The sequence below is a fragment of the Oncorhynchus tshawytscha genome, linkage group LG16 (assembly GCF_018296145.1).
Source record: "Oncorhynchus tshawytscha isolate Ot180627B linkage group LG16, Otsh_v2.0, whole genome shotgun sequence".
In the NCBI taxonomy this organism is placed as follows: Eukaryota; Metazoa; Chordata; class Actinopteri; order Salmoniformes; family Salmonidae; genus Oncorhynchus; species Oncorhynchus tshawytscha.
The window spans coordinates 88,154,927-88,168,091 of NC_056444.1; the positions used below are offsets into that span (position 1 = coordinate 88,154,927).

Consider the following 13,165-nt stretch of genomic DNA (forward strand, 5'->3'; position numbering starts at 1 on the left):
AAACAGTATTCACAGAGAGTAAAGAGTATACAAAGAGAGTAAACAGTATACTCACAGAGAGTAAACAGTATTCACAGAGAGTAAACAGTATACTCACAGAGAGTAAACGGTATACTCACAGAGAGTAAACAGTATACTCACAGAGACTGTAGAGAGCTGAGCTGCTGGAAGGTATCCCTCTCAATCCTCCTAATGTGGTTATACTGCAGGCCTCTACACACACACACACCCTGTTACTACAAAACAAGCAGTGAAACTGCAATACCAAAGTATAGACTCCTACTATTTCAGTCATACCATTATCAGAACGTTGTTCCAACATTCTGTTATTGGAACGTTGTTCTAACATTTTCTGTTATTGGAACGTTGTTCTAACATTCTGTTATTGGAACGTTGTTCTAACATTCTGTTATTGGAACGTTGTTCTAACATTCTGTTATTGGAACGTTGTTCTAACATTCTGTTATTGGAACGTTGTTCTAACATTCTGTTATTGGAACGTTGTTCTAACATTCTGTTATGGGAAGGTGGTTCTAACATTCTGTTATTGGAACGTTGTTCTAACATTCTGTTATTGGAACGTTGTTCTAACATTCTGTTATTGGAACGTTGTTCTAACATTCTGTTATTGGAAGGTGGTTCTAACATTCTGTTATTGGAACGTTGTTCTAACATTCTGTTATTGGAAGGTGGTTCTAACATTCTGTTATTGGAACGTTGTTCTAACATTCTGTTATTGGAACGTTGTTCTAACATTCTGTTATTGGAACGTTGTTCTAACATTCTGTTATTGGAACGTTGTTCTAACATTCTGTTATTGGAACGTTGTTCTAACATTCTGTTATTGGAACGTTGTTCAACCATTACACCATGTTGACTCACATTTCCTGCAGGGCAGAGCAGTGATAGAAGCTGGGAAGATCCGCTATCTGATTATGAGACATCTCACTGTGAATACACAGGCAAAAATATCATTATAGTGTAATCTGGGGTTTCAGATCCGTGTCAGATTTAAGCAATTCTGTGGGTTTGGGATTTTATCAATTGGGGCATTTAGGGGGTACGGTTAAATTTAATTGTGTGTGTGCACATTCTTTCATTCAAAGTACTCACAGTACTCTGAGGCGGAGTAGATGCTGACACAACCGCTGAGGAAGAGTAGAGAGACCAGCCCTGGTCAATGTCCTAGAGAGAGGAGAGAGAGGGGGGGATTGAGAGACAGAAGAGGGTATTTGAGTATTGTAGTGATTGTTTAGGTCCAGGGAAGCCAGTTGATTCTTCTGTCTCTGTGATACTAACACAGTGAGACAGTTAGCTCAATAGGCTGAAGCTAAGTAGGGTTGGGACTAGTTGGTCCATGGATGGGAGACCAGTTTTGTCTGGAACTGGTGTTGTAAGGCCAGTTGTGGGCCCTCTTCCCTCTAGTCTAAGAGATCCTAGTGCCCCAGAACTTTGTCAACGTCAATGCATGTGTGTGCTCTGTCATTCCCTCCCAGAGCCTCTGTCGTACCCTTCTAGAGCCCCTGTCGTACCCTCCCAGAGCCTCTGTTGTACCCTCCCAGAGCCTCTGTTGTACCCTCCCAGAGCCTGTCATACACTCCCAGAGCCTGTCGTACCCTCCCAGAGCCTCTGTTGTACCCTCCCAGAGCCTGTCGTACCCTCCCAGAGCCTGTCATACCCTCCCAGAGCCTCTGTTGTACCCTCCCAGAGCCTGTCATACACTCCCAGAGCCCCCAGAGCCCCTGTCGTACCCTCCCCCAGAGCCCCTGTCGTACCCTCCCAGAGCCTGTTGTGTTGTACCCTTCTAGAGCCTTTGTCATACCCTCCCAGAGCCCCCGTTGTACCCTTCTAGAGCCTTTGTCACACCCTCCCAGAGCCTCTGTCGTACCCTTCTAGAGCCTCTGTCTCACCCTCCCAGAGCCTCTGTCACACCCTCCCAGAGCTTGTCGTACCCTCCCCGAGCATGTCGTACCCTCCCAGAGCCTGTCATACCCTCCCAGAGCCTGTCATACACTCCTAGAGCTTGTCTTACCCTCCCAGAGCCTGTCATACCCTCCCAGAGCCTGTCGTACCCTCCCAGAGCCTCTGTCGTACCCTCCCAGAGCTTGTCATACCCTCCCAGAGCCTCTGTCAACCCTCCCAGAGCTTGTCTTACCCTCCCAGAGCTTGTCGTACTATCCCAGAGCCTGTCATACCCTCCCAGAGCTTGTCGTACCCTCCCAGAGCCTGTCGTACCCTCCCAGAGCCTGTCGTACCCTCCCAGAGCCTCTGTCAACCCTCCCAGAGCTTGTCTTACCCTCCCAGAGCCTGTCGAGCCTGTCGTACCCTCCCAGAGCCTGTCGTACCCTCCCAGAGCCTCTGTCATTCCCTCCCAGAGCTTGTCGTACCCTTCTAGAGCCCCTGTCAACCCTCCCAGAGCCTGTCGTACCCTCCCAGAGCCTGCCGTACCCTCCCAGAGCCTGTCATACCCTCCCAGAGCTTCTGTGGCTAGTTAGCTACCTGATGGTACAACTCTCCCTCTCTCTACTCCTTCTATTTCTGTCTCTGTTCCCATTCTCTGAGACACTCATTAGGTAGGGGAGACTGAGCCCCTGCACTCAATACAGCAGTAGTGTGTGTGTGTATGTGTGTGTATGTGTGTGTGTAAGTGTGTGTGTGTGTGTGTGTGTGTGTGTGTGTGTGTGTGTGTGTGTGTGTGTGTGTGTGTGTGTGTGTGTGTGTGTGTGTGTGTGTGTGTGTGTGTGTGTGTATGTATGTGTGTGTATGTGTGTGTGTGTGTGTGTGTGTGTGTGTGTGTCTCTCTCTCTCTTACAGTGTTTCCAGGCTGGTGGTTCCTTTCAGGTCGGGGAAATCTCGTATCTGGGTCGCCCCGTTTAGGGAGCTGGAGAGGGACGCGCTCGTTAGTTAGATGGTACACACACATACACACTCATGTGGTCTGCTATATCCAAGACATACATCCAAAAGTCATATTGTCAGACTGGAGAAGGAACCTCATTACTCACAGTGTATGGAGCTTAGGTAAAAACTGGAAAGCGGATCTTCCCACAGACTGGATGGGATTCTCATAGAAGTGACTGAGGAAGAGGTCTTGTTATTTATTTCACCAAGGCCTTTGTCTACGTGCACTTGTATGTGTGTGTGTTTATGTGTATTAATCAGTGTATGTCTGTGTGTGTGTTTATCAGTGTGTGTGTGTGTGTTTATCAGTGTGTGTGTGTGTTTATCAGTGTGTGTGTGTGTTTATCAGTGTGTGTGTGTGTGTGTGTGTTTTTATCAGTGTGTGTGTGTGTATGTGTGTTTATCAGTGTGTGTGTGTGTGTTTATGTGTATTAATCAGTTTATGTGTGTGTGTGTGTGTTTTTATCAGTGTGTGTGTGTGTTTATCAGTGTGTGTGTGTGTTTATCAGTGTGTGTGTGTGTGTTTATCAGTGTGTGTGTGTATGTGTGTTTATCAGTGTGTGTGTGTGTGTTTATGTGTATTAATCAGTTTATGTGTGTGTGTGTGTGTGTTTATCAGTGTGTGTGTGTGTGTGTGTTTATCAGTGTGTGTGTGTGTGTGTGTGTTTATCAGTGTGTGTGTGTATGTGTGTGTTTATCAGTGTGTGTGTGTATGTGTGTTTATCAGTGTGTGTGTGTGTGTGTTTATCAGTGTGTGTGTGTGTTTATCAGTGTGTGTGTGTGTGTGTGGGTTTATCAGTGTGTGTGTGTATGTGTGTTTATCAGTGTGTGTGTGTGTGTTTATGTGTATTAATCAGTTTATGTGTTATGTGTGTGTGTGTGTGTGTGTGTGTGTGTGTGTGTGTGTGTGTGTGTGTGTGTGTGTGTGTGTATGTGTGTTTATCAGTGTGTGTGTGTGTGTGTGTTTATCAGTGTGTGTGTGTGTGTGTGTGTGTTTATCAGTGTGTGTGTGTGTGTGTGGAGGGGGGTTACTAACATGGTCTGTAGCTGGCGGTTTCCCATGAAGGCTCTCTCAGGGATCGCTCTGATGTTGTTGTGGTGGAACCCACTAGGACACACACACACACACACACACGTCAGAGCATCTGCTAAGTGTGAGAGAAATCATAGCCCTCCCCTCGGTGTGCAGCTATTGAGGTTTAAGATGTTGTATCCTGCATTAAAACCAATGATAAAATATGATATAAATATAACATCAACCACTGATCCTGAGAACATATGATAGTCAAGCAGGCAACTGTGTGTGTGTCTGTGTGTTTGTGTGTGTGTGTGTGTGTGTGTGTGTGTGTGTGTGTGTGTGTGTGTGTGTGTGTGTGTGTGTGTGTGTGTGTGGACTCACAGTTCCTGAAGCTTTGCCAGGGTCCTGATGGCTGTAGGAAACTCTGGTAGATCATTGTAGTTCAGATCCCTGAGAGGGGAGATAGGAAGAGATAGAGGGGAAGAGAGAGAGAGACAGAGGGAGAGGGGAATATAGGAAGAGGGGGAGAGAGATAGAGAGGGGGAGATAGGAAGAGATAGAAGGAGAGAGATAGTGAGGGAGAGATAGGTAGAGAGACAGGGAGACAATGGGAGAGATAGGAAGAGAGAGAGAGGGGGAGATAGGTAGAGAGACAGGGAGACAAAGGGAGAGATAGGGAGATAGAGAGGGGAGATAGGTAGAGAGACAGGGAGACAAAGGGGAGGGGGAGATAGAGAGGGGGAGATAGGAAGAGAGAGAGGGAGACAGAGGGAGAGAGAGAGAGGGGGAGAAATAGAGAGGAGAGGGAGATGAACCTGGAGAAGAGTCCCCTTAGCAAGCTGGTCCTGGGGCTCTATTCACAAACAGACCCCACAGAGCCCCAGGACAGCAGCACAATTAGACCCAAACAAATCATGAGAAAACAAAAAGATAATTACTTGACACATTGGAAAGAATTAACAAAACAGAGCAAACTAGAATGCTATTTGGCCCTAAACAGAGAGTACACAACTAGAATGCTATTTGGCCCTAAACAGAGAGTACACAACTAGAATGCTATTTGGCCCTAAACAGAGAGTACACAACTAGAATGCTATTTGGCCCTAAACAGAGAGTACACAACTAGAATGCTATTTGGCCCTAAACAGAGAGTACACAACTAGAATGCTATTTGGCCCTAAACAGAGAATACACAAACTAGAATGCTATTTGGCCCTAAACAGAGAGTACACAACTAGAATGCTATTTGGCCCTAAACAGAGAGTACACAACTAGAATGCTATTTGGCCCTAACCAGAGAGTACACAACTAGAATGCTATTTGGCCCTAACCAGAGAGTACACAACTAGAATGCTATTTGGCCCTAACCAGAGAGTACACAACTAGAATGCTATTTGGCCCTAACCAGAGAGTACACAACTAGAATGCTATTTGGCCCTAACCAGAGAGTACACAACTAGAATGCTATTTGGCCCTAAACAGAGAGTACACAACTAGAATGCTATTTGGCCCTAACCAGAGAGTACACAACTAGAATGCTATTTGGCCCTAACCAGAGAGTACACAACTAGAATGCTATTTGGCCCTAACCAGAGAGTACACAACTAGAATGCTATTTGGCCCTAACCAGAGAGTACACAACTAGAATGCTATTTGGCCCTAAACAGAGAGTACACAACTAGAATGCTATTTGGCCCTAACCAGAGAGTACACAACTAGAATGCTATTTGGCCCTAAACAGAGAGTACACAACTAGAATGCTATTTGGCCCTAACCAGAGAGTACACAACTAGAATGCTATTTGGCCCTAAACAGAGAGTACACAACTAGAATGCTATTTGGCCCTAAACAGAGAGTACACAACTAGAATGCTATTTGGCCCTAACCAGAGAGTACACAACTAGAATGCTATTTGGCCCTAACCAGAGAGTACACAACTAGAATGCTATTTGGCCCTAAACAGAGAGTACACAACTAGAATGCTATTTGGCCCTAAACAGAGAGTACACATATAGAATGCTATTTGGCCCTAACCAGAGAGTACACAACTAGAATGCTATTTGGCCCTAACCAGAGAGTACACAACTAGAATGCTATTTGGCCCTAACCAGAGAGTACACAACTAGAATGCTATTTGGCCCTAAACAGAGAGTACACAACTAGAATGCTATTTGGCCCTAACCAGAGAGTACACAACTAGAATGCTATTTGGCCCTAAACAGAGAGTACACAACTAGAATGCTATTTGGCCCTAACCAGAGAGTACACAACTAGAATGCTATTTGGCCCTAAACAGAGAGTACACAACTAGAATGCTATTTGGCCCTAAACAGAGAGTACACAACTAGAATGCTATTTGGCCCTAACCAGAGAGTACACAACTAGAATGCTATTTGGCCCTAACCAGAGAGTACACAACTAGAATGCTATTTGGCCCTAAACAGAGAGTACACAACTAGAATGCTATTTGGCCCTAAACAGAGAGTACACAACTAGAATGCTATTTGGCCCTAACCAGAGAGTACACAACTAGAATGCTATTTGGCCCTAACCAGAGAGTACACAACTAGAATGCTATTTGGCCCTAACCAGAGAGTACACAACTAGAATGCTATTTGGCCCTAAACAGAGAGTACACAACTAGAATGCTATTTGGCCCTAAACAGAGAACACAACTAGAATGCTATTTGGCCCTAACCAGAGAGTACACAACTAGAATGCTATTTGGCCCTAAACAGAGAGTACACAACTAGAATGCTATTTGGCCCTAACCAGAGAGTACACAACTAGAATGCTATTTGGCCCTAACCAGAGAGTACACAACTAGAATGCTATTTGGCCCTAAACAGAGAGTACACAACTAGAATGCTATTTGGCCCTAAACAGAGAGTACACAACTAGAATGCTATTTGGCCCTAACCAGAGAGTACACAACTAGAATGCTATTTGGCCCTAACCAGAGAGTACACAACTAGAATGCCATTTGGCCCTAACCAGAGAGTACACAACTAGAATGCTATTTGGCCCTAAACAGAGAGTACACAACTAGAATGCTATTTGGCCCTAAACAGAGAAATGTACACAACTAGAATGCTATTTGGCCCTAAACAGAGAGTACACAACTAGAATGCTATTTGGCCTAACCAGAGAGTACACAACTAGAATGCTATTTGGCCCTAAACAGAGAGTACACAACTAGAATGCTATTTGGCCCTAAACAGAGATACAAACTAGAATGCTATTTGGCCCTAAACAGAGAGTACACAACTAGAATGCTATTTGGCCCTAACCAGAGAGTACACAACTAGAATGCTATTTGGCCCTAAACAGAGAGTACACAACTAGAATGCTATTTGGCCCTAACCAGAGAGTACACAACTAGAATGCTATTTGGCCCTAACCAGAGAGTACACAACTAGAATGCTAACCTGAAGTTTTTTGTTGATTAACTTGTTAGAATGTATCTGTCTTTAACATGTCAAATCAAACCAAAGTTTATTTGTCATGTACGCTGAATACAACAGGTGTAGTAGACCTCACAGTGAAATGCTGAATACAACAGGTGTAGTAGACCTCACAGTGAAATTCTGAATACAACAGGTGTAGTAGACCTTACAGTGAAATGATGAATACAACAGGTGTAGTAGACCTCACAGTGAAATGCTGAATACAACAGGTGTAGTAGACCTCACAGTGAAATGCTGAATACAACAGGTGTAGTAGACCTCAACAGTGTAATGCTGAATACAACAGGTGTAGTAGACCTCACAGTGAAATGCTGAATACAACAGGTGTAGTAGACCTCACAGTGAAATGCTGAATACAACAGGTGTAGTAGACCTCACAGTGAAATGCTGAATACAACAGGTGTAGTAGACCTCACAGTGAAATGATGAATACAACAGGTGTAGTAGACCTCACAGTGAAATGCTGAATACAACAGGTGTAGTAGACCTCACAGTGAAATGCTGAATACAACAGGTGTAGTAGACCTCAACAGTGTAATGCTGAATACAACAGGTGTAGTAGACCTCAACAGTGAAATGCTGAATACAACAGGTGTAGTAGACCTCAACAGTGTAATACTGAATACAACAGGTGTAGTAGACCTTACAGTGAAATGCTGAATACAACAGGTGTAGTAGACCTCAACAGTGTAATGCTGAATACAACAGGTGTAGTAGACCTCAACAGTGAAATGCTGAATACAACAGGTGTAGTAGACCTCAACAGTGTAATGCTGAATACAACAGGTGTAGTAGACCTTACAGTGAAATGCTGAATACAACAGGTGTAGTAGACCTTACAGTGAAATGCTGAATACAACAGGTGTAGTAGACCTCAACAGTGTAATGCTGAATACAACAGGTGTAGTAGACCTCACAGTGAAATGCTGAATACAACAGGTGTAGTAGACCTCACAGTGTAATGCTGAATACAACAGGTGTAGTAGACCTCACAGTGAAATGCTGAATACAACAGGTGTAGTAGACCTCACAGTGAAATGCTGAATACAACAGGTGTAGTAGACCTCACAGTGAAATGCTGAATACAACAGGTGTAGTAGACCTTACAGTGAAATGCTGAATACAACAGGTGTAGTAGACCTTACAGTGAAATGATGAATACAACAGGTGTAGTAGACCTCACAGTGAAATGCTGAATACAACAGGTGTAGTAGACCTCACAGTGAAATGCTGAATACAACAGGTGTCGTAGACCTCACAGTGAAATGCTGAATACAACAGGTGTAGTAGACCTTACAGTGAAATGATGAATACAACAGGTGTAGTAGACCTTACAGTGAAATGCTGAATACAACAGGTGTAGTAGACCTTACAGTGAAATGCTTACTTACAGGCTCTAACCAATAGTGCAAAAAATGTATTAGGTGAACAATAGGTAGGTAAAGAAATAAAACAACAGTAAAAAGACAGTGAAAAATAACAGTAGAGGCTATATACAGTAGAGAGGCTATATACAGTAGAGAGGCTATATGCAGTAGACAGACTATATACAGTAGAGGGGCTATAAAAGTAGCAAGGCTATATACAGTAGAGAGGCTATATACAGTAGAGGGGATATATACAGTAGAGGTTATATACAGTAGAGAGGCTATATGCAGTAGACAGACTATATACAGTAGAGGGGCTATAAAAGTAGCAAGGCTATATACAGTAGAGAGGCTATATACAGTAGAGGGGATATATACAGTAGAGGTTATATACAGTAGAGAGGCTATATACATTAGAGAGGCTATATACAGTAGAGAGGCCCTATACAGTAGAGAGGTTATATACAGGAGAGGCTATATACAGTAGACAGGCTATATACAGTAGAGAGGCTATATACAGTAGAGAGGCTATATACAGTCGAGGCTATATACAGTAGAGAGGCTATATACAGTAGAGAGGCTATATACAGTAGAGAGGCTATATACAGTAGAGGGGTTATATACAGTAGAGGGGCTATAGACAGTAGAGGGGCTATATACATAGTAGAGGCTATATACAGTAGAGGCTATATACAGTAGAGGGGCTATATACAGTAGAGGCTATATACAGTAGAGAGGCTATATACAGGAACCGGTTAGTCAGGCTGATTGAGGTAGTATGTACATGTAGATATGGTTAAAGTGACTATGCATATATGATGAACAGAGATTAGCAGCAGTGTAAAAGAGGGGTTGGGGGGGGACGCACACAATGCAAATAATCCAGGTAGCCATTTGATTACCTGTTCAGGAGTCTTATGGCTTGGGGGTAAAAACTGTTGAGAAGCCTTTTTGTCCTAGACTTGGCACTCCGGTACCGCTTGCCATGCGGTAGTAGAGAGAACAGTCTATGACTGGGGTGGCTGGGGTCTTTGACAATTTTTAGGGCCTTCCTCTGACACCGCCTGGTGTAGAGGTCCTGGATGACAGGCAGCTTAGCCCCAGTGATGTACTGGGCCGTACGCATTACTCTCTGTAGTGCCTTGCAGTCGGAGGCTGAGCAGTTGCCATACCAGTCAGTGATGCAACCAGTGCTCTTGATGTTGCAGCTGTATAACCTTTGGGGGCGTGCTCGGTCCTCCAAGGATTTAGGGGGAATAGGTTTTGTCGTGCCCTCTTCATGACTGTCTTGGTGTGTTTGGACCATTCTAGTTCGTTGTTGATGTGGACACCAAGGAACTTGAAGTTCTCAACCTGCTCCACTGCAGCCCCGTCAATGAGAATGGGGGCGTGCTCAGTCCTCCTTTTCCTGTAGTCCACAATCATCTCCTTAGTCTTGATTACTTTGAGGGATAGGTTGTTATTCTGGCACCACCCGGCCAGGTCTCTGACCTCCTCCCTATAGGCTGTCTCGTCTCGTCGCAAACGTAATGATGGTGTTGGAGTCGTGCCTGGCCATGCAGTCGTGGGTGAACAGGGACTACAGGAGGGGACTGAGCACGCACCCCTGAGGGGCTCCAGTGTTGAGGATCAGCGTGGCAGATGTGTTGTTACCTACCCTCACCACCTGGGGGCGGCCCGTCAGGAAGTCCAGGATCCAGTTGCAGAGGGAGGTGTTCAGTCCCAGGGTCCTTAGCTTATTGATGAGCTTTGAGGGCACTATGGTGTTGAACGCTGATCTGTAGTCAATGAACAGCATTCTCACATAGGTGTTCCTTTTGTCCAGGTGGGAAAGGGCAGTGTGGAGTGCAATAGATGTTGCATCATCTGTGGATCTGTTTGGGCGGTATGCAAATTGGAGTGGGTCTAGGGTTTCTGGTATAATGGTGTTGATTGTGAGCCATGACCAGCCTTTCAAAGCACTTCATGGCTACAGACGTGATTGCCACAGGTTGGTAGTCATTTAGGCAGGTTACCTTCGTGGTCTTGGGCACAGGAACATCTGGAGAACTCCATAGGATGGGATACATTTTCTCAAGCTCTGTGTGTGTGTGTGTGTGTGTGTGCGTGCGTGCGTGCGTGCGTGCGTGCGCGTGCGTGCGCGCATTTACTCACAGTGTCTCCAGACTGAGCAAACCTTGGAAACACCTCTCTCCCATCGTCTGGATCTGGTTGTTATGGAGATGACTATGCACAGAAAGACAGCCAATCACAACGAAGGAAAGACTTTTCAGCCAATCACAGTTAAAACACACATCTCAACACGACTGACCTCAGAAAGACAACAGACACATTGTCAGATAACAGACAGACACATAAACCCCCTCTAATCCCCCCGCCCACACACAACCAGAGGGTACTCACAGTACGATCAGTGATGAATCCCCCCGCCCACACACACAACCAGAGGGTACTCACAGTACGACCAGTGATGAATCCCCCGCCCACACACAAACCAGAGGGTACTCACAGTACGACCAGTGATTAATCCCCCCCACACACACACACACAACCAGAGGGTACTCACAGTACGATCAGTGATGAATCCCCCCACACACACACACACAACCAGAGGGTACTCACAGTACGATCAGTGATGAATCCCCCGCCCACACACACAACCAGAGGGTACTCACAGTACGACCAGTGATGAATCCCCCGCCCACACACAAACCAGAGGGTACTCACAGTACGACCAGTGATTAATCCCCCCACACACACACACTCAACCAGAGGGTACTCACAGTACGATCAGTGATGAATCCCCCGCCCACACACACAACCAGAGGGTACTCACAGTACGACCAGTGATGAATCCCCCCACACACACACACACACAACCAGAGGGTACTCACAGTACGACCAGTGATGAATCCCCCCCCACACACAAACCAGAGGGTACTCACAGTACGACCAGTGATTAATCCCCCCCCACACACACACACACTCAACCAGAGGGTACTCACAGTACGACCAGTGATGAATCCCCCCCATATACACAACCAGAGAGGTACTCACAGTACGATCAGTGATGAATCCCCCCCACACACACACACAACCAGAGGGTACTCACAGTACGATCAGTGATGAATCCCCCCCCACATACACAACCAGAGGGTACTCACAGTACGACCAGTGATGAGAGGTTGCTAAATGCATGGTCAGGTATGTGAGTGATATGGTTGAGAGCGAGGGTCATAGCTTGTAGGGCCGGCAGAGAGTCCAGAGCAGAGACAGGGATCTCTGTTAAACTGTTATCATCCAACCACAGGTGTCTTAGAGACCTAAGACCACCTAGTGACCGCGCAGGCACCTCAGATAACAGGTTAGCATCCAGACGCCTGGAGGAGAGAAGGGGAGGGGAGAGAAGGGGAGGGGAGAGAAGAGGTGAGGGGAGAAGAAAAGAGGAGAAGAGAAGAGGAGAAGAGGTGAAGAGGTGAGGTGAGGAGATTGGAGAGGAGTAGAGAACAGAAGAGTAGAGAAGAGAAGAAGAGGAGAGGAGAGGAGAAGAGAGGAGAAGAGGAGAGAAGGAAGGAGAGGAGAGGAGGACAAAGGGTTGTTGAATTCATATCAATACATCTTGATGACATGTATCATATAATTTATCACCTCATTTATCACCTCATTTAGAGTCTCTTTGAATCATTTTATGGACATCAGATAATTAACTGGGGGGATTTCAATTAATGCTCTGTCTGAATACATGCTCTGTCTGAATGTATGCTCTGAATACATGCTCTGTCTGAATGTATGCTCTGTCTGAATGTATGCTCTGAATACATGCTCTGTCTGAATACATGCTCTGTCTGAATGCATGCTCTGAATGCATGCTCTGTCTGAATACATGCTCTGTCTGAATGCATGCTCTGAATGCATGCTCTGTCTGAATACATGCTCTGTCTGAATGCATGCTCTGAATACATGCTCTGTCTGAATACATGCTCTGTCTGAATGTATGCTCTGAATACATTCTCTGTCTGAATACATGCTCTGTCTGAATACATGCTCTGTCTGAATGCATGCTCTGAATGCATGCTCTGTCTGAATACATGCTCTGTCTGAATGCATGCTCTGAATGCATGCTCTGTCTGAATGCATGCTCTGAATACATGCTCTGTCTGAATGCATGCTCTGAATACATGCTCTGTCTGAATGCATGCTCTGAATACATGCTCTGTCTAAGTGCATGCTCTGAATACATGCTCTGTCTGAATGTATGCTCTGAATACATGCTCTGTCTGAATGCATGCTCTGTCTGAAAGAAAAAATGTCATCCCAATGTAGCGGTCTTTTGGTCAACACCTAGCCACTCTGACACTAACTCAGTGTAATCATATAACTTGTTCAAAAATCCCTATGGGATTTCACATCGG

At 45.3% G+C, this 13,165-nt stretch overlaps 1 protein-coding gene across 1 annotated transcript in view; it reads right to left on the reverse strand.

Annotated features, from left to right (window-relative positions):
* The window catches only part of LOC112238935 (leucine-rich repeat-containing G-protein coupled receptor 6), a 77,717-nt gene that overhangs the window by 25,620 nt on the left and 38,932 nt on the right, over nucleotides 1-13,165 (reverse strand). The window contains 9 exon segments of the mRNA XM_042299867.1: nucleotides 142-213; nucleotides 883-948; nucleotides 1,114-1,185; nucleotides 2,813-2,881; nucleotides 3,006-3,077; nucleotides 3,938-4,009; nucleotides 4,301-4,369; nucleotides 10,908-10,979; nucleotides 11,918-12,133. Of these exon segments, the coding sequence (XP_042155801.1) occupies nucleotides 142-213; nucleotides 883-948; nucleotides 1,114-1,185; nucleotides 2,813-2,881; nucleotides 3,006-3,077; nucleotides 3,938-4,009; nucleotides 4,301-4,369; nucleotides 10,908-10,979; nucleotides 11,918-12,133 (780 nt within the window).